The sequence below is a fragment of the Salvelinus namaycush genome, chromosome 37 (assembly GCF_016432855.1).
Source record: "Salvelinus namaycush isolate Seneca chromosome 37, SaNama_1.0, whole genome shotgun sequence".
Classification (NCBI taxonomy): domain Eukaryota; kingdom Metazoa; phylum Chordata; class Actinopteri; order Salmoniformes; family Salmonidae; genus Salvelinus; species Salvelinus namaycush.
The window spans coordinates 17,986,435-18,011,677 of record NC_052343.1 but is presented as its reverse complement, the minus strand read 5'-3'; the positions used below and the strand labels follow the sequence as shown (position 1 = coordinate 18,011,677).

Here is a 25,243-nt window from a genome sequence, read left to right as displayed (position 1 = left end):
TGGCTTGATGATAAGTGAGACGTTATACAATCTAAATGTTTTGCTCCAAAGCCAAGTGGGAGACCATAGGACTACAGTATATGATGCAACATGTCAATATCGTTCATGACAAATACTGAGTACAGGATCATAAGGTATGTTTAAGCCTGCCCATCAGCGTAGAGGTTTCATTGAGCCACAAGTGTGTGTCTCTCAGAATGTATGTCTAGCTAACATGTATAATAACATTTCTCTCACTCTTCCCCCTCTCTGCTTCCCTCCTTTCTCATGCACATGCTGTTGCTGTGAACTGTTCTTCTCAATAGACCACAGATAACATTGCAACTAGATTAGCTTATTTTGATTCATTATACAGCTTTCTTCTGTCAGTTGATAATACTGATGATTATGTTGTTGATGATGATCATGTCTACCACCCCTCTACCCGGACCCCAGCTTGGCTGCACTCTCGGCGGCTCTCTGTGGCAGGACCCCAGACCCCAGACATAGAGGTGGAGGAGACTTTATCCATGGGCAGCAGTGGCAGTGGCAGCTTCCAGGACCAGGGCTATGCAGCCTCCGAGGGCATGGCTGAGGACTCTGGCCTGGTCAGCTCCCCCTCGGTCTCTGACACCACTCACCCTACCTCCCCTGACGGGAGCCTTTCCCTGGGCTCTTCTGGCTCCTCTCACCCCATGATCCATCCCCTCACCAAGGACTGTTCTAGTGATAGTGACGAGGGCTGTGCCACGTGGGGCTCCAGACACAGGTACTGTAGCTGTGCTACCACTGATCTGCTCTGCTCACTGCATTATCATAGCAATGTTCAGGGTGCACACTTAGCACTGCTTTTCAATTATTAATTCTTAGTTATCCTACCCTTATGCACTTACTACTACTAGTTGCAGACCCTAGCTAAAGCTGCTTTTCTCATTGGAAGGGTACCTAGTCTTAGATGGCCCAGTCAACCAACGAGTCAGATCCTCCCTATGATTTACTAACTCCCTCCTCGTTCTCAGTTCTGCCTCACGTCTCTCACTATTTAGTCAGCTATCTCACGTATCTCACGTCTCTGCACCGGCTTGTTTTTAAAGGCCTGTTTTACTGTGCCAACAGTGCTTCCTGACTGAGTCACTGCAGTCCACATGTGTTGAAGCTAAGGGGCTACCTTCCAAAGTCTGCAGCGTCACTTAAATCTGCTGGGCTCTAAAGTGAGGGCTCTGGGGGTTTTCTCAGGAAAATAGGCTCTACCTAGTCTGCAGGAGGAAGGTTTTCTTTGGCTTGGCCAAGAAGAGCAGGGATATAACCCCCATGCTGTTTTAGTTTAGAAAATAAACACATGAATGAAACAGAGGAATGCTCATTGGACTCCTTGAACTAAGTGTGAAAGAAATATAAACTTGAAAACACAAGTACTATGAATAAATATTTCAAGGGCAGCAGACTCCACCATCATCTAAATGTAACTTTCACATTTTTGAGTTAACTTGAGTTCTCCTTTTATGCTACCTGCAAAACAGTTCAAAACTTAACTTGTATTACCCCCTCCTCCCTTAGACACAGCAGTGATATCAGCCACAACGACAAAGCAGGCAAAACAAACGACATCTATAAAGAGGACCCAGAGCTCACCGCTCAGCTCAACCAGACTCTGGCTGATCTGGATGCTGATCTAGCAAGTGAGCTTTTAGTAGAACACAAATTCATGTGTGTGGACATGTTTTATTGTCCATCAAATGCACATGATTTACAACCTGGAGACATCCTGGAAACCACAATGGATGCACAGGACCAAAATTAATATTTGTTGTATAGTCCGTAAGCAGGCCGGCTAACACATGTATTTTAATTTGTCCATGTCCACTAGATATAAGTCACATAGATGCGGTTTCAGTGCAAGAGCACCCCTACGTGATGTCCACTGAGAGCAATGATATCCCAGTGTCTGTGGTGGATATGGAGGTCCCAGTCACAGCCATAGATGAAGTCCTGGAGGACTACGAGACACCGAGCATGACGGATCACCAAGCCACACTAATGAGTAGCTCTCAAACAACAGACAATAAAGACCTGAACCACAGTCATCATCATTCAAGTGTTGGCATACAGAACAAAAACAACAACGCCTGTATGTCTGACGGCTCCAGCAAAGTCAGCTCTGCTCAACCACAGCCCGCGCAGCGCCTCAAATCACCAGGGAAGAAGCTTGCCAATGGCACCACGGGGAAAGACCGTACAGCAGTGGTCTCTAAGACTAAAGTGGAAGTTCAAAGACGGGAGTCCACTGAGGGAGCTGAGAGGAAAGCCTCACCTGTCAACAGCTCTCTCACTGTCCTGGAGAGCCATTCCAAGTCCCCTGAGGAAGAGGTTCCTACCTATAGAGGCCACACTGCCTCCCAGTCACAAATTAAAATCACCTGTAGCCCAGTCTCTCGATTCGGTATGAAGACATTCACCATCGTCCCTCCCAAGCCATTAGTTGCAACCCAGCCTCAGAAGCCAGCAGAGGCCACGGCCACTCTGACACCAGGTGCCATTAGAATTGACGATCAGGGTAACATGGTCAAAGTGCCCATCGCCCGAAACAAGTTTGGCGGTTCCTCTGAGTCTGGGATCAACAAAGAGGACTCCGTCTCACCACTCCTGGGGAAAGCCAAAGCCTTCTGGAGCTCCACGGAGAAGCAGGACACTTCTGCACCTTCGGTCCCCACTAGTAGAGGACCTGTCCCTTTCACAAAGACCCAGAGCCCAGAGCCTGAGGTCCCTAAAACCACCCCACGGGTTGTAGCCTCTGACCCACCTGCAGCCAAGGCAACACCTAAGGCCTGTGAACCTGTAGCCAAGATGACACCTAAGGAAACATGCAAAGATGTTGTTGAGGTAACAAAGGACGTTTCACAGGAAGCAGAGGGCAAGGCCCCAGTTCCAGTTTCAGAGACACCTGTGCAGCAACAGCAGCCTATGAAATTGAACACTGGTATTCTCCAAGATCAGAAGAGAAGCCTTTCTTTCCTCAAGCCGTCCAGGAGAACATCCAGTCAGTACGTAGCTTCTGCCATTGCTAAATACGTTGTGAAGCCCACCATGGCCAAAGCTGACAACATCCAAGAAGTAACAGCAGAGTTGTCTGTCCCCGTGAGAAAGCCACCTGGCAGTTACGGCTATCAGAAAGAGGGTCGATCCTTTCATGTAAATCCACAGCGGTCCTCTGGTACATCTACTAATGTACCAGTGAAGAAGGAGAGCAGCTCTGGGTCTGGATCCTATCACGCCAGTGCTAAATGTTACCCTGACTACCTCTCAGCAGAGAAACAGGTAGTCTCTGGTGAGTCGACGCAAGGAGTGGACCGGAGTGGTTATAGGAGCAGTTCTAGCCTGCGAGGTGGAGGAGGGAGCTCCAAGTCACTGGACTCTGATACAGTGGCCAATAACACTAAGCAGCATGGGTCCAACAGTCCCAGTCCCAGACAGCAGACACCGATGACACCCCCACCACCAGCACCACAATCCCCCACTAAACAGGTACCTGCCGTCTCCAGGCCCTCGCAGGGTCCACCACCTGCACAGAGCAGATCAGAGACAGTAGGTCCCAAAGGTCATCCAGCCCTGGCAAAGAAGCCTGAACCACCGCGATCGGCTGCAGCTGCTGCCAGCAACAACCTCCCAGAGCCCCAGCAGGTCAGTCTGTTTGGGCCGGTGAAGAAGTTCAAACCTGTGATCATGAAGTCGGTCCAGATGGACACGTCGCTACACACCACTCTGATGTCGGCCATCCAGTGTGGGGATGGGAAGGAGAGGCTTAGAAAGGTGAGATGGAGAGACCGTCATGCTAACTTCACAAAGATCACTGTTTTTTTTTTTTTTGTTAAGTGGAAGTCTACAGCTACTTATAATGGGTGTAATGTAGGGGTTTGGTTTCTAATTTACCTGATTTTCCCTGTCGGACTAGATATCGGACTCAAGTGCAAGCAGCACTTTGAAGAAATCGTTCTTTGTTGAGGAAGAGAATGAGCGATGTGCCCTACTGGCAGCCATTAGAGGCCAAAGTAACTCTGCAGGGCTAAAGAAGGTAAGCTATAGCCAAGAGTTTGCATGTCAGTGAATAGCTCATTTCAGGAGAACAAGCAGCACTATGTTTATTATATATGAGTCTATTTGCGTTCCCCTTGAATGTGATGTGGTTTGTTTTCATGTAAGGACCATGGTGAAATGAGAGGAGGAAATGTGTAGTTGTGAGGGAGGCCCGATGTGGTGAGCTCTAGAATGTTCCTGCCCAGCTCACCAGTAGGAATCTCAGAAATGTGCATTACTAAATCAGGTTCTCAGGGCAATAACGTGGAATTTAGGTTTGATAAAAAAAGAATGGAATGTTTGATGGGAGTTCTTGATTCTATTCCTTAGCTACCTGTTAAATTTAGTTGGAGGAGCTAAAGTAGATCCAGGCTAGTGACAGCTTAACTTAGAGTTGCAAAGCTGTTTGAAATGCCTTTTAACCTTTGTTTTGCTACCTAGTAAACCACTGGGGTTAACAAGGTATAAGAGGGAAGTTGTGTGTGTGCGTGCGTGCATGTGAAAGCAGCCGTCAAGTGGGTCTATGTATCTGGACTACCATTGTTCCCTTCTCTACGCTCCACAGACCATATCCCAGGCTGCAGAGGAGCTTGACAAGTTCAGGAAGACTGAGGAGAACAGAACTCTGTGTGATGCCTTCCCTGCCATGCCTCCCCCTCCTCCATTTGTGCCTCCTCCACCCCCCTCTATGCTCCCTCCTCCTCCTCCTCCTGGCCCTCCCTCCACTCAGCCCAAGCCCACTATGATGGGGGTGCCCCTGGGGGCTGGGGGGAATCCCGCTCTGGCCCGGGATGCAATGCTTGAGGCCATCCGATCTGGCTCTGCAGCTGATCGCCTGAAGAAGGTAGAGTATCATCTGTACTGCAGGCAACCACACTAACAATACAATAGCAACACCACAAAAGAGGGAGACAGTTATTGGGAGTGAGTTTTGTCATCAAGTTACAGGTTGTCAATTCCATGTTTTCAGATAGAGCAAATGGAGGTGATCATAAATGACCTTTTGTGCATGCACTCATATGGGAACTCACCAGCCAGGCGACTACCCACCATTTCTCACCTAGTATTACCTTGTTTTTGTTGCAACATGTCTGTGACGGAACAAAGAACTCCTGGGAAACATTCTGTGCTAGCTGGAGACCAAGATTCCATCACGTAGTTCCACAGTCTGTGGGGCTGTGCAGCTTGAGCAATGTATTGTTCCGTTAGATTAATCAATGAGAGAAATACAATAAAAACACTTCCATTCTTCACAAAATAGTCTACTTCTTGCATGATCTGAACTCTTAACTTTAACTCAATGTCAGGCATTATTTAATTGGTACAAAAATAACACTGGTTTTCATGTTTCATCTATTTTATTCAGGTCAATGCCCCCACAAAAACAGTTCAAGTGAACGGTAGACTTGGTACTATACAAGCAGCATCATCCCTCTCACAAGAACAATAAAGAATCTTCCAGAATGATTCCAGAACATCTTGCAAACCGTCTGATTAGAATTGTCATAGGCAGCCAAATAATATATGTTATCTTTCAGCTTAATTTATCACTGTCCTTATGTATATGTATCCAGTTATTTGTACTTTAATAGTTGCAATAATTGGAAAGATTAATCACTTTACAAAAGCATGTGCCAATCATTTTTGTTGCTTTTGAATATTTATTAGCTGCTCTTGCTGATAATAATAATAATCTTAGGAAATTATTTTAGTTTTATTTTTAAAAACTTTTTAATACTAGTCCACATGGAATTGATGCCTCATGCTGTCTTACTGTCAGTGTTATTTTTGATTATTACATATTATATATTCCATGTCGTAGGATGCAGTGGATCAGACTCCTTGATATAGTGCAATGAGTAACACCGGCCAAGCATGACACAATTTGGCTCCAAGGGACTCTCCTCTCCAGGTGGTGATTAGGAATGTATCCCAAATGGCACGCTATTCCCTAAATAGTACACTACTTTTGACCAAAGCCCTATGGGCCCTGGACAAAAGTAGTGCACTATATAGGGAATAGGGTACAATTTGGAACGAATTCTAGTTTATTTTGCAACGCTCTGGGTTTTTAGATCTCGTCTATGCTGCTGTTCAACCTTTGCATGTTTTTATTCTTTGATTTATAATGCCTCTTAATATATTTATTTTATCTTCAGAGAAAAGATTACTAACATATCCTTTCTTGACATTACAAAATCATTTTTGAAGCATTTCTGTTTGTGTAACTATTGGTGAATAATATCACCATGACTTAGTAAAATAGTTTACTAATCAATAGATATATGAGTAACGAACAAGAGGTATGGGCTCTTACTCCATTTTCAGAAAAAAAAGTCTGATTACTATTTGCTATGATTTTATTGTTTATTTAATCACAAAGTGTTCTATGTTGTTTGCATGGGGCTCCAATGCACAGCTTTTTGTTGTTGTATTCAACAGTAGATCTGATGTGCAGTACTGTACATGAGCTTGTGTCTCTCTAGACGTTTTTGGCATTACTATTGTAGTTGAAAGAAAGAAAAAGTGAATATAATATATTTTATAAATGAAGTACTATCAATATTGATCAGAATGACTGAATGATAGACTTAAAGGGCCACCCAGTATAAAGCATGTAAATAGGGACCACAAGATTCTAGACTGGTCTGTCAAAAGATGGATTCATAAGTTGTCCAGTTCCTTAAAATTCAGTTTAGATGTTTACTTATGTTCTAGATCAGGGGTATTCAACTCTTACCTTACGAGGTCTGGAGCCTGCTGGTTTTCTGTGTTACCTGATAATGAATTGCACCCACCTGGTGTCCCAGGTCTAAATCAGTCACTGATTAGAGAGGAACAATGGGGAAAAAAAACAAAGGAACTGTCTTCGATGTTCCGAGTTGAGTTTGAAGCTAGAAAGTTGTATATTTTGTAAACTACAGATCAATTATTACAGTAATAAACTGTTGAAATTGGAAATAAACAGAATAATATGAATCCAATAAAATTGAGTTTTATAAGCTGTTGCTTTTTTATGTTTTTGGAAGGATTTCACATTTTATTTGATCTGCAATTTTTATTCTTTTTCAATAAATTATTTTGTAATCATGCAACAGTTTTTTCTTCTGTACATTGATCATGAATACTGTCTGAAGGTGCTCTTTAAATTACACTGTAGCTATAATGTAAGTACAGTGTAACTACTTGCAGTAACCCTAAACCTAACTAGGATTGGGGTTGCACATTTTGGGGAATATTCAGAGGTGGAAATTTTCCGTGGGAATTAATGGGAATATATTGGAATTAACGGAAATATATGCAAATTAATAGTATTATATATTTACCATATCATATGGAGACAGAAACATAAATCTTATCATAAGTATACATAATTGTAAATAATTAAATCCTTCCAAAAGAAATGTAAAAAACTATTTAGTTACTAATTTGAACTTTAATTAAATCAGTTGTCTCTTCACATGGGATGATTTCACTGAACAACAAAAGGGAATATTGGATGATCCCCAATGATCCATCGCATCTCCCCAAAACGTTTTCAACATTCATTTAGAAACTAAAGCTTTGGTTGTCTTCCTCTCAAGCTTCCATGTCTTCTCCCTGGACCTCCTCAATGTCCACCTCTTGAACATCAGACTCTGAGGTCCCATCTTCACTGTCATTTTCCAACCTTGTTGAGGATGGCTCGTTGTCAGGCTCAAAAAGCCTCAAATTTGCCTGGATGGCCACCAAATTTTCAAACCTTGTTGGTCAGCCTGTTGTGTGCCTTGGTGTGTGTGTTCCCAAACAAGGACCAGTTGCTCTCTGAGGCGGCTAATGTTGGTGGGATTTGGAGGATGATGGAGGCAACAGGGGAAAGAGCCTCAGATCCACAAAGTCCCTTCCACCAGATGGCTGATGAGATATGTTGGCACGACTGCCATATTGCATCTCCATCCCAAAGCCCTTGGTTGGAAGTGTACTTCGCCAGACTGCCAAGAACCTTGCCCTCAACCAGGCCAAGGTGGCGAAACATGGTAGTGATGACACCATAGGCCTTGTTGATCTCTGCACCAGACAGGATGTTCTTGCCAGCATACTTGGAGTCCAACATGTACACTGTGGCGTGTATGGGCTTCAGGCAGAAGTCTTCACGCTTTTGATGTATTTCAGAACTGCAGTTTCCTCTGCTTGAAGCAACAGTGAAGTGGGCAGGGCAGTACAGATTTCTTCTCTTACATCTGCAAGCAGAGTCTGAACTTCAGACAGGATGGCATTGTCTCCCTCAATCCGTGCAATGGCAACTGCTATAGGTTTTAGGAGTTTCAGGCTGCTTACCACTGTCTCCCAAAATACATAATCGAGGAGGATCCTCTTGATGGGGCTGTCCATATCGGCAGACTGTGATATGGCCATTTCTTGGAGAGACTCTTTCCCCTCCAGGAGACTGTCAAACATGATGACGACACCACCCCAACGGGTGTTATTGGGCAGCTTCAATGTGGTGCTCTTATTCTTCTTGGGCCCTAACCTTTCAACGTTTGCAGATCTGAACAGTCTGGATAGGTATAATCAGGGTAGTGGTGGTTTATTACACTATATTGATTCTATCTTACAGATCTACACAGTTAGGGCCAAGGGGAAGGGGTTATTGAGAGAACTGAGATCGGCAATGGGATGTCCCCAAAAAATAACCTGTCTCACGACGGTCTAAACCCAGCTCACGTTCCCTATTAGTGGGTGAACAATCCAACGCTTGGTGAATTCTGCTTCACAATGATAGGATCAGATGTCCCCTCGCTTCAGCTTCACAGGCTCCCTGCTATGCTTTGCCTGACCTGTCAAAGGCCGGGCAGGCCCACAAAAAGTAGGTGATCTGGGGATTGGGTTTCTGTGTTTGTTGTCTGCCATGTGATCCAGATTTCACCATCTACAGAGAGAGAAAGTATGTTTCCCAAATGGCACCCTATTCCCTGTATAGTAAACTACTACCCTATGGGCCCTGGTTAAAAGTAGTGCTCTGTAAAGGGAATAGGGTGTCATTTGGGAAGCTGCCAGAGAGTGTAATCCTCCACACTGTAGGTATGAAAATTCCTGCTGACCCACAGGCCCTCTGTCGGTCAGAATTCCTGCTCATTTGTGGCCATTCTCTGTCTTACGAAACTAACTGCAGCAAGACAGAGTGTTTTGTTGGTTCCAAGCCAACCGCTGCCACAACCGTTAATGCAGAAAAACAAATCTCTTTCTAAATCAAGACTTACTGGCAGCTCATGACACAGCATCGAAGAAGGTAGTGGTTAACTCACAGCATTCATGGTTGAGAAGGATGATAGCTATCAATACTTTGTCTTAACACCATTTCCATGTGTTACTTTTGCAAATAAGATTCCTGCAATATCACATTTTATTTATCACGTACACAGTTTTCATCAGGTATCAAAATTGCAGCGAAATGCCTGAACATCCTTGTAATGGAAAACTTGGGAAGAGCAAATGCAACCATGTTCACATCAGCCTTGGCTCCCAGGATTGGCCGAAGTGAAAGAGGTTATGTTCACATGGGCCTAATGCATGAATAATGTTACAGGGAGGAGATCTGATCCAAGGTGTGATGTTGTATGTGTACAATGCCCTTTTATATTGGGTCGTGTTTGGCAGGGTCGCACAGTATGGAACCACCGTTGTTCTTTTCACCCAGATACTGCAGGTCCGGGACGGGTCCTCTGTCTTCCCCACCCCGTCATTAGGCAGGCTCAGCTGAGGAAAGTTCCAGACTTACAACCTTTTGCACTACAGACTCTTTTGATTATTTCCCATTTTTTGAGTTCATGGAGTAAATCTTATTTTAGATGTCTTACTAGAATAATCAGATTGATAAATCACATACTGTGGCATATTAATAGCACAATGGCTACATTTGCACAATTATATGAAGGAAATTATACTCACCATAAAGGTTAGTGCGGGACATGTAACCCCCGTAGGCCTATTGCAACACAGTGCTTGGCGGAGGAAATACCAAAACACTGCATAGGAGCAGGGAAAGGTAACTCCAGAGCATTGAACTCTTGATTTGACATTTATGCAACAGGGCCAATAGGAGAATATTAAATTGAAAAACAACTGTACATTTTGTAGTGTACCCCAAAATCCTACAGTTCCATATGATTTGTATATGTAACTGTATGGTGTACGCGTACTTCCGACTCACTGATTTACAGTAGCTTGATGTAATAATAATAATATATGCCATTTAGCAGGTGCTTTTATCCAAAGAGGCTACAGTTATGCGTGCATACATTTTTACATATGTGTGGTGGAACCAAACCCACAACCCTAGTGGTGCAAGCGCCACACTCTACCAACTGAGCCATACAGGACCACTATGTAAGTATCATATAGATTTACAGTTTGAAAAGCTATAAAATAGTGACACAATGGACTGAAATAGGGTTAGGCCAAAGGGCTGGAACTGAAATTAAACCTGAGCAATACTGTGAACTTTCCAGGGTCCCCGCTCCACTTCTTAGCACCCACATGCTTACTCCAGGCTGAGACCTGAGACACCGGGGCCTGATTTACATGGGAACGAGCATGGGGCTGTATCTACTGATTTTGGGAAAAGTTTGCTGTGTGTAGTGTCTATTTTTGCAGCTGTGTTCTATGTCTGCAGACAGGACTTCTCGGCATGTCTCTCTCCCCCTCCCCCTGCACACACATGTCTCTCTCCCCCTCCCCCTGCACACACATGTTTTGAAATGTATGTCAATTGTAAAGTATTTGATCTATAAAGTATTTTTCGTTATGTGTCGTATCCCAGTAAGACTAGCTGTCGACATTGGCGTCGGCTAATGGGGACCTTAATAACTCAAATAAATCTCTCTCAATTCAAGGGGCTTTATTGGCATGGGAAACATATGTCTATATTGCCAAAGCAAGTGAAATAGATAATACACAAAAGTGAAATAAACAATAAAAAATTAACAGTAAACATTACACTCACAGAAGTGCCAAAAGAATAAAGACAATTCAAATGTCATATATAGTGTTGTGACAAAATGAAAAAAGTTAAAGTAAAAAAGGGAAAATACATAAATATGGGTAGTATTTACAGTGGTGTTTGTTCTTCGCTGGTTACCCTTTTCTGGTAGCAGCAGGTCTCTTTTGCTCGCTCTCTCGCTCTGATGAGTCTACTGAATATTCCTCTAGAACCCAGAGACATGAGGCGATGTGGGCGGAGTCAGCCGGGAGGGGGAAGTTGTTTCGTTTGTGTTGAGGAGTCAGCTGCGAAATAAACTGCTAGCTGCTTGTCCTCATCGGGAATGTTGACCACTGGAGCGTCTTGAGCAAGAAAAGCAAAGCTGTTGCGCGAGCTACTATTTTCAAGTTAAGTGTCTTCCCATCCCAAGTGCAAGGCTGTCTGATTGCTCTTGTTTGATTTTCTAACGAGGCCTGTCAATAAGGTGAGTCTATTATTCCAAGGTCAATGGAGTCTTGTGTTATTTGAAATATGGTGTAATTGTATGCATCTTTCTTGACTTTCTAGAGCACAGCAAGCAAAGTTTAGTGTAGCTAGCTGGCTAGTGCCTCTGGATGTAAACTGCTGTCCGTGAGACTGGAACGCAGCGTGGCAGAGCCGGCTCTGTCTTTCATGAAAGTGTGAGGAGGGTTTGGATGTGGATAGCTGTTAGGACTTGTTTTGCAATTTAGTGTAATTTGTTGTTTAAAACAGGTTAACATTGTTAATCACAAATGTAACAGTTACTAAATAACCTGAGCTTAATATAGCCACATGTCTACCCAGCGCTATCGGGACTGCATGCAGGCAGATAAACTGCGTTCGTATAGGGACAAGGTTGGAAGAAGCATGATCCCCTGTATTGGGGCAACTAAAGCTTACTAAACTACTATAGTTGGGTAGTTAAAAGTACCAATCCAGAGGGGTATCAATAAGTTATCCAGCTAACTTTGATAAAAACGAAACTAACTATTGGTTTTCTGGTTCATTAAGAAATGTGTTTTTGGTTGCTGAGTCAATTAGACCATGCCCATTTAAAGCGTATCTTAAAAATATATATATATTTAGCCAATTACGTTAGCTGGCTCATTGAACCTGTTTTGTAGTATACCCCTCTGATAGGCCTGAATATATAAACAAGGTTTTGCGTGTCATCTCGGCTTTCTGACTGTTTACTGTGCTGGCTTGTTTACAGATATTGCATAGCTGCTTACTATCCAACTACCAACCAGGCGCAGCCCCTTGTGATTTCCCTGCCTGTCCTACCCTCAGCCTATCCGCCCTACCATTTTCACCGGTCCGGTCAGTTTTATCCCATGGCTTCATTTGCTTTGGGGGTGGGGTGAAAGCCGTTTTTCCAGGCAGCTAGCTACTCGTGTACTGAACCTTGGATGGTGGTTGGCTTCTACAACCCCTTTCTATACAGTATACTTATAGTAGGCTTATTCAGAGGCTAAGTATTTCAAATCTAACTGGATGGGACATCAGGGATGGATTTTGGCAAGGATGTTATAAAATAAAACAAATGTTATACTGTAGATGTGATCATATTAGTAATCCAAAAACAACAGATTTGTTTGTCTTAATGCTGATTCAGCAGAATTACCCAGCAGTGTACTACTGTACAGCTCATCTAAGAAATGTAGTTGGTTAGAACCATAAAAATATATAGATTAATCATAATGGCATAGTACGTTTTGGGAACAGTCCATATCCCCTTCCACTAAACTACATGTTTACTATACCTTTAAAATGCCATTACTAATGTAGGCCTACTGTAACAGTATAACTTTAAACCGTCCCCTCGCCCATACCCGGGCGCGAACCAGGGACCTTCTGCACACATCAACAACAGTCACCCACAAAGCGTCGTTACCCATCGCTCCACAAAATCCGCGGCCCTTGCAGAGCAAGGGGCAACACTACATCTAGGTTTCAGAGCAAGTGACGTAACTGATTGAAACGCTACTAGCGCGTACCCGCTAACTAGCTAGCCATTTCACATCCGTTACACTACTACGGTATGTAACATGTTAATACAAAATTCTTACTACTTGTGTAATTACAGCGTCACTACACTGGTATAACAGCAACTTAATAGAAATTGTTACCAGTATAAGGTGTCACCAACTAGTTTTAAAGTCACACCCTCTGCTACAATCGAGCTATTTCAAATCCATGCTCTGTAAGCGACTGACATGATGGGGCATGAGTTTAGGAGGCCGAAGACAGACAGCTAGCTCAGAGCTGCTGATCTCACATATTTTACATAAGCAACCTGTCTGGCCATGGCGGTTCAAGTCTCTTCTCTGGAAGAGGGTTAGGGTTAGGGTCCAACAAATGGCTTTGTTGGATCATATCCTATTGGCATTTCATTTGTTCTACCAATCTATTCCATTCATCCGTTCATTCAGTGAATGTAGGCAGGCCTATTAGCTTGTTGGTTTCGTTTATTATCGGGGATGGAAAGTGAAAGGGATAGGCCAAGTTCACTCAATTTACAAATTCCCTTGTTGAGAGCTGTCCAAACTTTCAATCTGAAGAGGCCTTGCAGACATATAAATTGTACTTCCACATACACTTTATATTATTATTATGTTGTCTGTCATAGTGGTGATCTCTCTCACCCAGGCCCTAGCATTCAATTCGGCCTTGCGCCAGTTTGCAGTCATATAACACTCGCTATTCAGTGCCAATACCCCCTTATTGATGGCTGGTCATGGCGCTTTTTCCTGAAGTCTGGGATGCAGAGTCAGAGTTTTGGCCTAAGTCTCTATGACACCAATTACTAGGTTATGTCCTATTATTGCCCAAGTTATTTCTCTCATCAGTTATGAGCACATTTTGATTTTGACACACCTCCTGTATTCTGTCTAATAAGTTAGAGTAACTCATTTGAAACAGAATTTTGGTCTGTGGGTATGGCGGTAGGTGCTGTTTGGAAACAGGTAGCTGAATCATGAAAAAAACTGGACATTATAGGCTAGGCCTACTTCTCTTGTGTAGATAGGTGTCAATGGTTGTACAAAGCAATACAATACGTAGGAAGAACCCCAAGGCTTGTGGATGATAAAAGTTGTTATGCCTTTATTAGATTACTTAGCATCAGGACAAGATGAAATAGCTTTGTAGGCAGCTACAGAAGCCTTAGTTTGTCTGTGTCACTTACCTTTCATTTAAATGTAATCATTATTTTATCTAGCTACCTCAGTTATAGCTAAGTAATTACATTCTGCTTACTAAAGTAGTCTGTAATTGATTTACAGAAGGGCAACTTAATATATTTTAGCTTACTGGTCCTATAAATACTTGCCATCATCCACCCATGATTACCCAGAAGGCAGAATGATGCAATGATTGTCTAACCAACCAACCACAGCACGGTGTATTCAATTTCTCAATGTCTGGAGCTGGTCCAAATCTGTCTGAAACCTGAGAAGCAGGAATGCTGTATTTTCTAAAGCAGGTAACTGAACACCCCTGCTCGTTTGTTTGTGTGCAGGAAGAACAGGGAGTGCGGTGCAGAACGATGGCGATGTTCCAGAAAATGTCACTCAGCCTCTACGAGCTGGAATCTGTGCTGTAAAATGTAAAACAAACCAGGGTTAGTGGGCTTGTGAGATGTATTCATGAAAACAAAAGGGTTTTGAGTGACATTCTTCCCCGGTCAAACTTCAGAACAATAGAGGCATTTTGTGCTCTTGAATTTTATCACTGTGCCTGGACATCATTAGTATTCTCTTCTCAGAGTTTAATGGGACATTTGGATTTATCTGTACATCGTTTCTCATATTATCAGTACATATTTCACCAAACCTATAAGTGATGAGCACTTGGAGAAATCTATTTCAATGATTTATAACATACAGTATGTAGGGCCCTATAAAATATGGGTTGCGGACAATGCGAATGGGATCACAGAATCCAGACATTAAAATTGAATTCAACAATATACATTTTTTGTTGAACTTCGTAGGAAATCGACTAAATGTATTTAACTTATTGGAAAATGCATTAATTTGCTCAAGTTAATCATAAGACATGAACAAAATGCATACGTAGCAAGGTTTCCATCCAATTGGGACAGATTTTCATGCAAATATTCTAAAATAAATACATGCGCATTTTCCCACCAGAGATGTGTTTCCATCAAATTGACTTGTTGCGGTTAAAAGGCTGTGCGTGATGACGCAGTGCACATGAATATTTATTTTGCAGTTAAATTCCCATGTACCGGATAAAAAATACAAGTTAAATGTGTTTCCATTGTATTTTCAACTCTAGTGATGGTTTTGTCACAAAGAATTGCGTTATATATTGAATGTGCCCAGTCTGGTCTTGGCATGTGTGCTCTAGCTAATAGCTGGCAGGTACAGTGGGGTAGGTAGGTTACCTATAGAATGACATTTAGGGCAAAATATCATTTTTTTATTTGTCAAACGGCAACCAAGCATCAAGCTCATCAGCCTAATAAACTGCATGCTTTCACAGTCATAGTGGCGGGACCACACAACGTGACTCCAAGTTTTCTTCGATATGATGGTTATTATATCAATAAAGTCGTTTCCACCACCATTTCTCGCATAATACATTTTACCGACACAAAAAGTTCCCACATTGTCTAGTGTATTTTGCTTTGTCAACATTTGGAAAGTTTACCAACAAATGTGCTTTTTCCATCAGGTCTGTTTATCCGACATGCACTCTACTCGCATAAAAAGGTTGGATGGAAACATGTTTAGTGATTTGTACTTTCCTGCAACTTTCTGAAATGGCACAGGAATGCCCCTGTCTGTGTGTGTGTGCGATACGTTCATTTGTCTAGTCTACACTTTGTGTACCTGTTAGCAATAATGCTAATGATAGTCTGCTGGTAGATGGAAAGGCTTCCCCAGCATCAATCCAGCTGCCATTTGTTTTGCAAAATCCAAATCACATGAGCGCCACAGAAACACCGCTAACCAAACAATGGTCTCTGGCTTGAATTAAAGGGTAACTACACCCAATATTCAACATTTCTTAGACTTTTCCCAGACCTCCAAAGTGGTCTCCTGATGTGATGTAGCCCTTTACACTCGTACCGTATACAGGTTGAAAATGGCAGATTTGGGCACTGATGAACACCTACATTTGAACGCAGTGGCTGTACAGTAACAAGCTATACATGATCTCAATGGTTTGCTGCAATTCTACACAATCTGCAAACTGTTCACTTTCAATTGCTACCATGGATATGCATATGCTTTTTATATTTCTTCTGGAACAATCATTTCAATTTAGCCATATCCATGTAGACCAATTCCCACGAATGTAAAGGATTTAGCGTTGTTGTGGACTTAGAACATCCTATTTTGTTGTGATTTTGAGAGTGAAAACTTTTTTGTTGTTGTGGGAAAAAGAGAAACCTGGAAAAACAAAATGGAGAAATTTGAATTTGGGGGAAAAACTAAATGCAATTGGGCACAAAATACACCAGATTTATAAGGCCCTACTATCATAGGGATAGGGGGTTTCTGGTAAAATGAAGTTTGTCTAGGGGGTTTGTGTTGAAAATGACAAAGACCATAGATACAGCAAGCCTGTTCTTCCTTTTCTCTTCTAGCCTCAGGAAGCCTAAATTCCCTATTGTTTATACCATCTTTATTACATAACTCAATGTAGGCTATTCAATGTTAGTTAGAAACTCTCATATGTCCAGATGAGCAGTCTGATCCATTGTACAGTAGCCTAAATAATAATTTATTCTAGTTACACTTCTTGATCTTATTTAAACTTTTTGAATAACATGTCCCATAGATGAAAGCTTGAGTTCTTAGTTGAATAAAAACTAAAATAGCCTAGCCATAGCCCACCCTGGCAGCAGGCTTGTGCACAAACATAACATCTCCCTCCCGTCCAAGCCATTCATTATGCACATTGCATAAGGTCATTTCTCCCAGCCGGCCCAATGAAATCCTCATCCAATTAGCGATTGTCCATGTCTTCCAAAGCCTTTCTCAGAGACTTCTGCTATTCAGCCCTCCACGATGACATCAGGCTCTCTCTTATAACCTTTACGCTGCTGCCCCGAAATAATGAAGCTGCCATTAATGAAGAATCAATATGTGAAACAAGCACATCTACTGAGGTGTGACAACAATCGGAACCATCCACTGATAAAATAGTCAGTCATGACAGAGATGGCAGTGTTCATTTGGAACTCAGTCCAGTAAATTAAAGCCTGTTCTGTACGACAGACAGTCAGAAGAACCTTATTGTAGAAGTAGGTACTTATTTATGCTCTTCAGTCTTTTCATATGCATTCATTTGCTTATTGAATGTCTAATTACTGCAAACTACTACATTCTTCAACTATGCTCAATTGCTTTTATTGTCTATGGATTACTGTGTAATTGCTATTGGATTACTGTGTATTGTGCAATTTTACAGATTTAAAGTGATGATTTACTCCTCTCAGGACCCTTATCTTATCAAGTTGTGGAATCTGGCTGGATTTTGTTATCTAGCCTACCATGCACAACAAATGAAACGTTGCAAAAATGCTGGCATTCCAGTAGTTGTCATCCCTTCAAGACACGTCTCTCAGCAAACTGTTTTCTTAGTTCATTTGACATATCCTTTGAGTGCTTCTACCTTAAAAACAGTCTACACTGTCACCTTCCTGTAGAGAGGCAGGCAGTCCCAAACCAAACACTTCCTTAAATGATGAATTTTGCATGACGGTGCGTCTTCCAGCAACATTGGACTGCTCTGTTCTTGCTTGACTTGATTTTTAAATGGTGTTCCATGTACAGCTTGAAATACTGCTGGAAAATACAAGGCTACATCTCTTCTTCAGTTGTTTGCACCTAAACCTCTTGTCATTTGCCCTGATCAATGTGGACATGATGATGTAGGTTAGTGATAAGACAGATGCCCAGGAACCCTAAAGAACAGCATCTTGTACGCTGTCTGGCGCTTCCTACCATTGCAGCAGTCTCCTCAATCCTGAGTCTGTGCATGTGAGTGTCAGTTGGATGTTACATATGTCATTTAGGTGTGAGAATGAAACAATGGGGTCTTGGGAGGGAGGAGGTATGTTCAGTTGAGTTTCACACGCTGCTCTTGCAACCGTCACTGCTTGGAGGCGGGACATTTTTAAAAACTGTAAGCGCTCGTTGCCGTTTGGATGGGTCATAATGTGGCCCTTAATAGGCCTGGCACAATTACCATATAATAGTGTAACTGACGATTATGGATGAAGACCTTCACGAAAATAAAATAACCGTTTAAATTATTATTATTATTATTATTATTATTACAGTGCATTCGGAATACCGAAGTATTCCGATCCCTTGACTTTTAATAAAAAACATAAATATCACATTTTATATAAGTATTCAGACCCTTTACTCAGTACTTTGTTGAAGCACCTTTGGCAGCGATTACAGCCTCTGGTCTTCTTGGGTATGACGCTACAAGCTTGGCACACCTACATTTGGGGAATTTCTCCCATTCTTCTCTGCAGATCCTCTCATGCTCTGTCAGGTTGGATGGGTAGTGTCGCTGCACAGCTATTTTCAGGTCTCTCCAGAGATGTCTGATTGGGTTCAAGTCCGGGCTCGGGCTGGGCCACTCAAGGACATTGAGATTTGTCCTTAGGGTTGTTGTCCTGTTGGAAGGTGGACCTTTGCCCCAGTCTGTGGTCCTGAGCGCTCTGGAGCAGGTTTTCATGAAGGATCTCTCTGTACTTTGCTCCATTCATCTTTCCTTCGATCCTGACTAGTCTCCCAGTCCCTGCCGCTGAAAAACATCCCCACAGCATGATGCTGCCACCACCATGTTTCACCGTAGGATGGTGCCAGGTTTCTTTCAGACGTGATGCTTGGCATTCAGGCCAAAGAGTTCAATTTTGGTTTCATCAGACCAGAGAATCTTGTTCCTCATGGTCTGAGTCATTTAGGTGCCTTTTGGAAAACTCCAAGCGGGCTGTCGTGTCTTTTACTGAGGAGTGGCTTCCGTCTACCATCTGGAAGCTACTCCCTTCTCCACAGAGAAACTCTGGAGCTCTTTCAGAGTGACCATTGGGTTCTTGGTCACCTCCCTGACCAAGGCCCATCTCCCCCGATTGCTTAGTTTGGCCGGGCAGCCAGCTTGGTGGTTCCAAAATGATGGAGGCCACTGTGTTCTTGGGGACCTTCAATGCTGCCGACATTTTTTGGTGTCCTTCCCCAGATCTGTGCCTCAACACAATCCTGTCTCGGAGCTCTACGGACAGTCCCTTTGACGTCATGGCTTGGATTTTGCTCTGACATGCACTGTCAACTGTGGGACTTAATATAGACCTGTGTGTGCCTTTCCATGTCCAATCAATCTTTAGAAACATCTCAAGGATGATCAAGGGAAACAGGATGCACCTGAGCTCAATTTCGAGTCTCATAGTGAAGTGTCTGAATACTTATGTAAATAAGGTATTTCTGTTTTTTATTTGTAATACATTTGCAAAAATGTCTAAAAACCTGTTTTCCCTTTGTCCTTCAAATAAAATAAAATCAAAAGTTATTTGACACTTGCGCCGAATACAACATGTGTCGACCTTACCGTGAAATGCTTACTTACAAGTTCTTAACAGTTTAAGAAAGAGTTAAGAAAATATTTACCAAATAAACTAAAGTAAAAAATTATAAAAAGTAACACAATAAAATAACAATAACAAGGCTATATATAGGGGGTACCGGTACTGAGTCGATTTGCGGGGGTACAGGTTAGTCAAGGTAATTTGCACATGTAGGTAGGGGTGAAGTGACTATGCATATATATAAATAACAGTGAGTAGCAGCAGTGTACAAAACAAATGGGGGGGGCATGTCAATGTAAATAGTCCAGTGGCCATTTGATTAATTATTCAGCAGTCTTATGGCTTGGGGGTGGAAGCCCCAAGCCACCCCCAAGCCATAAAATACCAGGCGGTGGACACCGCCTGGTATATAGGTCCTGGATGGCAGGAAGCTTGGCCCCAGTGGTGTATTGGGCCATACGCACTACCCTCTGTAGTGCCTTGCGGTCAGATGCCGAGCAGTTGCCAAACCAGGCGGTGATGCAACCGGTCAGGATGCTCTCGATGGTGCAGCTGTAGAACATTTTGAGGATCTGGGGACCCATGCCAAGTCTTTTCAGTCTCCTGCGGGGGAAAAGGTGTTGTCATGCCCTCTTAACGACTGTCTTGGTGTGTTTGGATCATGATAGTTCGTTGGTGATGTAGACGCGAAGGAACTTGAAACTCTCGACCCGCTCCACTACAGCCCTGTTGATGTTAGTGGAGGCCTGTTCGGCCCGCCTTTTCCTGTAGTCCACGATCAGCTCCTTTGTCTTGCTCACATTAAGGGAGAGGTTGTTGTCCTGGCACCACACTGCCAGGTCTCTGACCTCCTCCCTATAGGCTGTTTCATCGTTGTCGGTGATCAGGCCTACCACTGTTGTATCGTCAGCAAACTTAATGATGGTGTTGGAGTCGTGTTTGGCCACGCAATCTTGGGTGAACAGGGAGTACGGGAGGGGACTAAGTACACACCCCTGAGGGGCTCCGGCCGCAGTCCCAGCTCCCCTCCCCAGACCCAGCATCTCCAGCCGAGTCCCAGCCCCAGCCCAACCCCTCAAGCCCCAGCTTCCCTGTTACTTCAGCCCAGCTCCCCTCCCAGGCAGCTCAGCTCCCCAGCTTTCCTCCAGCCCAGCTCCCGTTTCCCTCATAGCCCAAGCAGCTCAGCTCCACAGCTGAACAGGCCAGAGCTGCACATTCCAATGCCCCGGCCCGCACACTGCCTGAGGGCCTTCTTTCATCACCACTCTTTGGCCTACAAATCAGTGCATACCATTCAGGGCATTGCTCTTTTTTTTATCCAATAGCCTATGTGGAAAGAATTGGATCCCAGCATTCCAGAGGACTGCAGTGAGCTTCATCCAGCGATCATGTGGTGTGGTATGGAGGGGATGATGTGTAGTGTGGCAGGCAGAGTAGCAGGCAGGCAGTGTAGCAGTGTAGCAGGCTGGCAGTTTGGCAGGCAGTGTAGCAGGCAGGCAGTGTAGTGGGTTGGTAGGTAGACAGTAAGGCAGGCAGGCAACGTAACAGCCTGCAAGACTGGGCCTCACCTGCTCAGATGGAAGCTGGCCTACGTATGCTCTTTAAGGCACAATCTGGGATATTTCCTGCTGTTCAATCAATGGGCTGAAACACAGATTGTGGCTTTAAGGTGGGCCAGAATGCAGGGTCGCGTAGTTTACTGTTTGTTCAACATATAGTGAAGCTTTTTGTTTTGTTTGGAGAAACAATGCCACTAGAAGATTGTCACGCTCTTGAGGGTTACCACCCAGCATGTGGCTTTCAATGCGTAGTAGTATTAATCCTTTATCCTTTGATGGACCTTGAGGTCACCATTATTCTTTGCATTTGAGAATCAAGCCCTATCAGTGGCTGTGCTTGAGCTGTTTTTCAAGACAGAAGGACAGAGTTAGGCTGTTTCATATAAATGTTTCTTTAAAAAAAGAAGACATGAAAGCAATTCAACTTCAATTGATCTTCAGTTTGATCTTAGTCATACTATTTTTGTCCGAAGGCTCAGACTGTAAGAGACACCTGTGTGCTGTTTGTATTTCAAGTTTACACATCTAGGCCTAAATGCCCATTTCAAAGTTTTCCCCAATGTCCACAGGCCTACCTCACAGATCTCAGGCTTGTAAGCATAGTGCTGTAAACGTATTGGGTAGTAATGACTCAACTGACTTTTGTACGAGTCTGCTGCACAGGTTGCTGTTATGATTCTGGACGGCCAGAACTATAAATAGTCCTACTATTTTGAAGTGTGCCCCAATTTGGAAGGGAGGGGAATGTATAGCCCTGTGAGTGCTATGCAGTTGGGCAGTTTGAGGAGAGGAGGGAACACAGGCAGGTCCCAGAGAACCCAACCCACCAATTCCATTCACAAGGAAATATTTGGCAGCCTGAGCCATAAGAAGTTTATAGATTTCTGCTTTACTTCAATTATTTGGCCCAGAAAGATGAGGTTAAAAGTGTAATATTTCCCACTCACACTGTATTTAATGGAATGTAGGTCTATTCAAGAGAATGTGTTAGCAGTTGTCTACTTCCCTGAAGTTTGGGCACTTGTTTAGGACCATATATTACATTCAATTTGCTCAAGTATCTATTTTAAACTGTTCTGTTTACCCTATGTTAAGTTTAGCCTTATGTTATGCATATTGTTAGGGTGTTTGTAGTTTATGGAGGCATTTGTACATATTTTTTACCTTGATACCAGTGTAGGTCTTAATGAAATTATTTGGTGTTCCATTCCTTCATTCAGTCCGTGTTAATGGAAGCAATGATGTTGACGACACCGTTTGTAAATCTGTGCTCGATTAAGAAGCTTGTTAACCAAGAGAGATTCCATCATGCATAGAATCACAGCCACTGACTGACCAAGCAGTTAGTGTGGCGGCTAAAGTCTCCATAACACCCATCTCTGGTCCCAGCCTGGACCTTAAAACCAGCAGCGACATGCAAAAGAGGAGATCTCTTCAGGGAAATGTTGGTTCAGTTTCAATTAGGCTTTACTTTAAATAGCCAGCGCTCATGGTGATCCCAAGCCTGGGCTTTGCCTCTGTTCTGGTGCTAATCACTGCAGGATATTAAAGCTTTCCCCTCAGTGTAAGCACACATGAAGTTCTTACTGTATTGTACCAAGCAAACCAAGCCATCCCACCACCGTATGACTGTCAATGTGTGGTTGAAATCTAGAACGTAAAGAATCAGCACACATGAACTTGTTACTGTACCGTAATGACCAAGCAAAGCAAGCAAGCCATCCCAGAGCCTGCCACAGTAGGACTACTGCATAGTTCCAATTAGAGGTCGACCGATTATGATTTTTCAACGCCGATACCGATTGTGGCATATATATATATATATATACTGTATATATATTTTTGTAATAATGACAATTACAACAATACTGAATATACACTTTTATTTTAACTTAAATATAATACATCAATAAAATCTATTTAGTCTCAAATAAATAATGAAACATGTTCAATTTGGTTTAAATAATGCAAAAACAAAGTGTTGGAGAAGAAAGTAAAAGTGCAATATTTGCCATTTAAAAAGCTAACGTTTAAGTTCCTTGCTCAGAACATGAGAACATATGAAAGCTGGTGGTTCCTTTTAACATGAGTCTTCAATATTCCCAGGTAAGAAGTTTTAGGTTGTAGTTATTATAGGACTATTTCTCTCTATACCATTTGTATTCCATATACCTTTGACTATTGGATGTTCTTATAGGCACTATAGTATTGTCAGCCTAATCTCGGGAGTTGATAGGCGTGAACAGCGCAATGCTTGAAGCACAGCGAAGAGCTGCTGGCAAATGCAGGAAAGTGCTTTTTGAATGAATGCTTACGAGCCTGCTGCTGCCTACCACCACTCAGTCAGACTGCTCTATCAAATATCAAATTATAGACTATAATATAATAAACACAGAAATACAAGCCTTTGGTCATTAATATGGTCAAATCCGGAAACGATCATTTCGAAAACAAAACGTTTATTCTTTCAGTGAAATACGGAACCGTATTTTATCTAACGGGTGGCATCCCTATGTCTAAATATTGCTGTTACATTGCAGAACCTTCAATGTTATGTCATAATTCTGTACAATTCTGGCAAATTAATTACGGTCTTTGTTAGGAAGAAATGGTCTTCACACAGTTCGCAACGAGCCAGGCAGCCCAAACTGCTGCATATACCCTGACTCTGCTTGCACAGAACGCAAGAGAAGTGACACAATTTCCCTAGTTAAAAGAAATTCATGTTAGCAGGCAATATTAACTAAATATGCAGGATTAAAAATATATACTTGTGTATTGATTTTAAGAAAGGCATTGATGTTTATGGTTAAGTACACATTGGTTCAACAACAGTGCTTTTTTCGCGAATGCATCACCCGTTTGGCGAAGTAGGCTGTGATTTGATGATAAATTAACAGGCAACGCATCGATTATATGCAACGCAGGACAAGCTGGATAAACTAGTAATATCAAAACCATGTGTAGTTAACTAGTGATTATGTTAAGATTGATTGTTTTTTATAAGATAAGTTTAATGCTAGCTAGCAACTTACCGTGGCTCCTTGCTGCACTCACGTTACAGGTAGTCAGCCTGCCACGCAGTCTCCTCGTGGAGTGCAATGTAATCGGCCATAATCGGCGTCCAAAAATGCCGATTAACGATTGTTATGAAAACGAAATCGGCCCTAATTAAACGCCCATTCCGATTAATCGGTCGACCTCTAGTTCCAATATAGCACATGAAGAATGAATCCCAATGAAATGCAGGCAGTCAGCTCTCATCATAACGTCAAGGACCAAGTACAGTCTAGTAGCTTTGTTGTTGTTAGGTGCCCCTTTTCCACCGTATGTTAAGATGACATTGATTGTCACAACATAGTTGTGCCGTCACGTACAGTATAGACCTACCGTTGTTCTTTAGCTCTGTGTGACTAGACCGGCAAAGACAACAGAACGAGTTAACTGCAAGAGAAACATGAGCATAGCCCGAGGAATAGACCTCAAACCTCTGACTGCACCCCTCCCTCCCTCCCTGGCATGGAGAAATGTTGACTTGAAATCCCACAAGCAGACAGAGGAAATTTGTCTTGTTGAATAAGAGCCCAGTGGAGAAGGAGAACCCCTTACTTGAATAGTTAAGGCTAAAAGTTAGCATGCTCTCTCTCTCTCCGCTCTCACACGGCTGTAATAATTAAGCCTAGCTGTGATGAAGATGTCCATTGTTAAGGCTCTGTTTGAAGTTACATTCTTCGTTCATGCAAGCTTGAGCAACAATCTCTCTAATTAGTACAGATGCGTACAGTACCAGTGGCACACGGTGCTCTGAAGTCCCCAGCCTTTCTAGTTGATCTATGCTTTGGGGCTAATTGCTCCGTTAAGGTCACAGTTAATCATATTTCACTATTCTGTTCAAGTGGAATGAGTCAAATCAAAGGCCCTTTTACCCCCCCCCCACACACACACAGAATGACTTTGATTCTGAAAAGGAATGATTAAACATAGGTATATGTTTTTTGTCAATTTGTCCAATTATGGCAAGTAACCCCCAAGGCATGTGTCATAAGAACACACTAGAATGTTCTGGTTTTATTCATGGAG

At 42.8% G+C, this 25,243-nt stretch overlaps 2 protein-coding genes across 4 annotated transcripts in view; both read left to right on the top strand.

The window, feature by feature from the left end:
* The window catches only part of LOC120031557 (protein cordon-bleu-like), a 45,834-nt gene extending 38,940 nt beyond the window's left edge, over positions 1-6,894 (top strand). For all 3 annotated transcript variants that reach the window (XM_038977363.1, XM_038977364.1, XM_038977362.1), the window contains 6 exons: positions 436-748; positions 1,537-1,658; positions 1,847-3,786; positions 3,929-4,048; positions 4,616-4,894; positions 5,417-6,894. In XM_038977363.1, the coding sequence (XP_038833291.1) occupies positions 436-748; positions 1,537-1,658; positions 1,847-3,786; positions 3,929-4,048; positions 4,616-4,894; positions 5,417-5,500 (2,858 nt within the window). In that variant the 3' untranslated portion in view covers positions 5,501-6,894. The remainder of the gene's footprint in view (positions 1-435; positions 749-1,536; positions 1,659-1,846; positions 3,787-3,928; positions 4,049-4,615; positions 4,895-5,416) is intronic.
* A 4,436-nt stretch (positions 6,895-11,330) lies between these two features.
* The window catches only part of LOC120031018 (growth factor receptor-bound protein 10-like), an 86,705-nt gene continuing 72,792 nt past the window's right edge, over positions 11,331-25,243 (top strand). The window contains exon 1 of the mRNA XM_038976537.1: positions 11,331-11,492. The gene's annotated coding sequence lies outside the window, so the exon portion shown is untranslated. The remainder of the gene's footprint in view (positions 11,493-25,243) is intronic.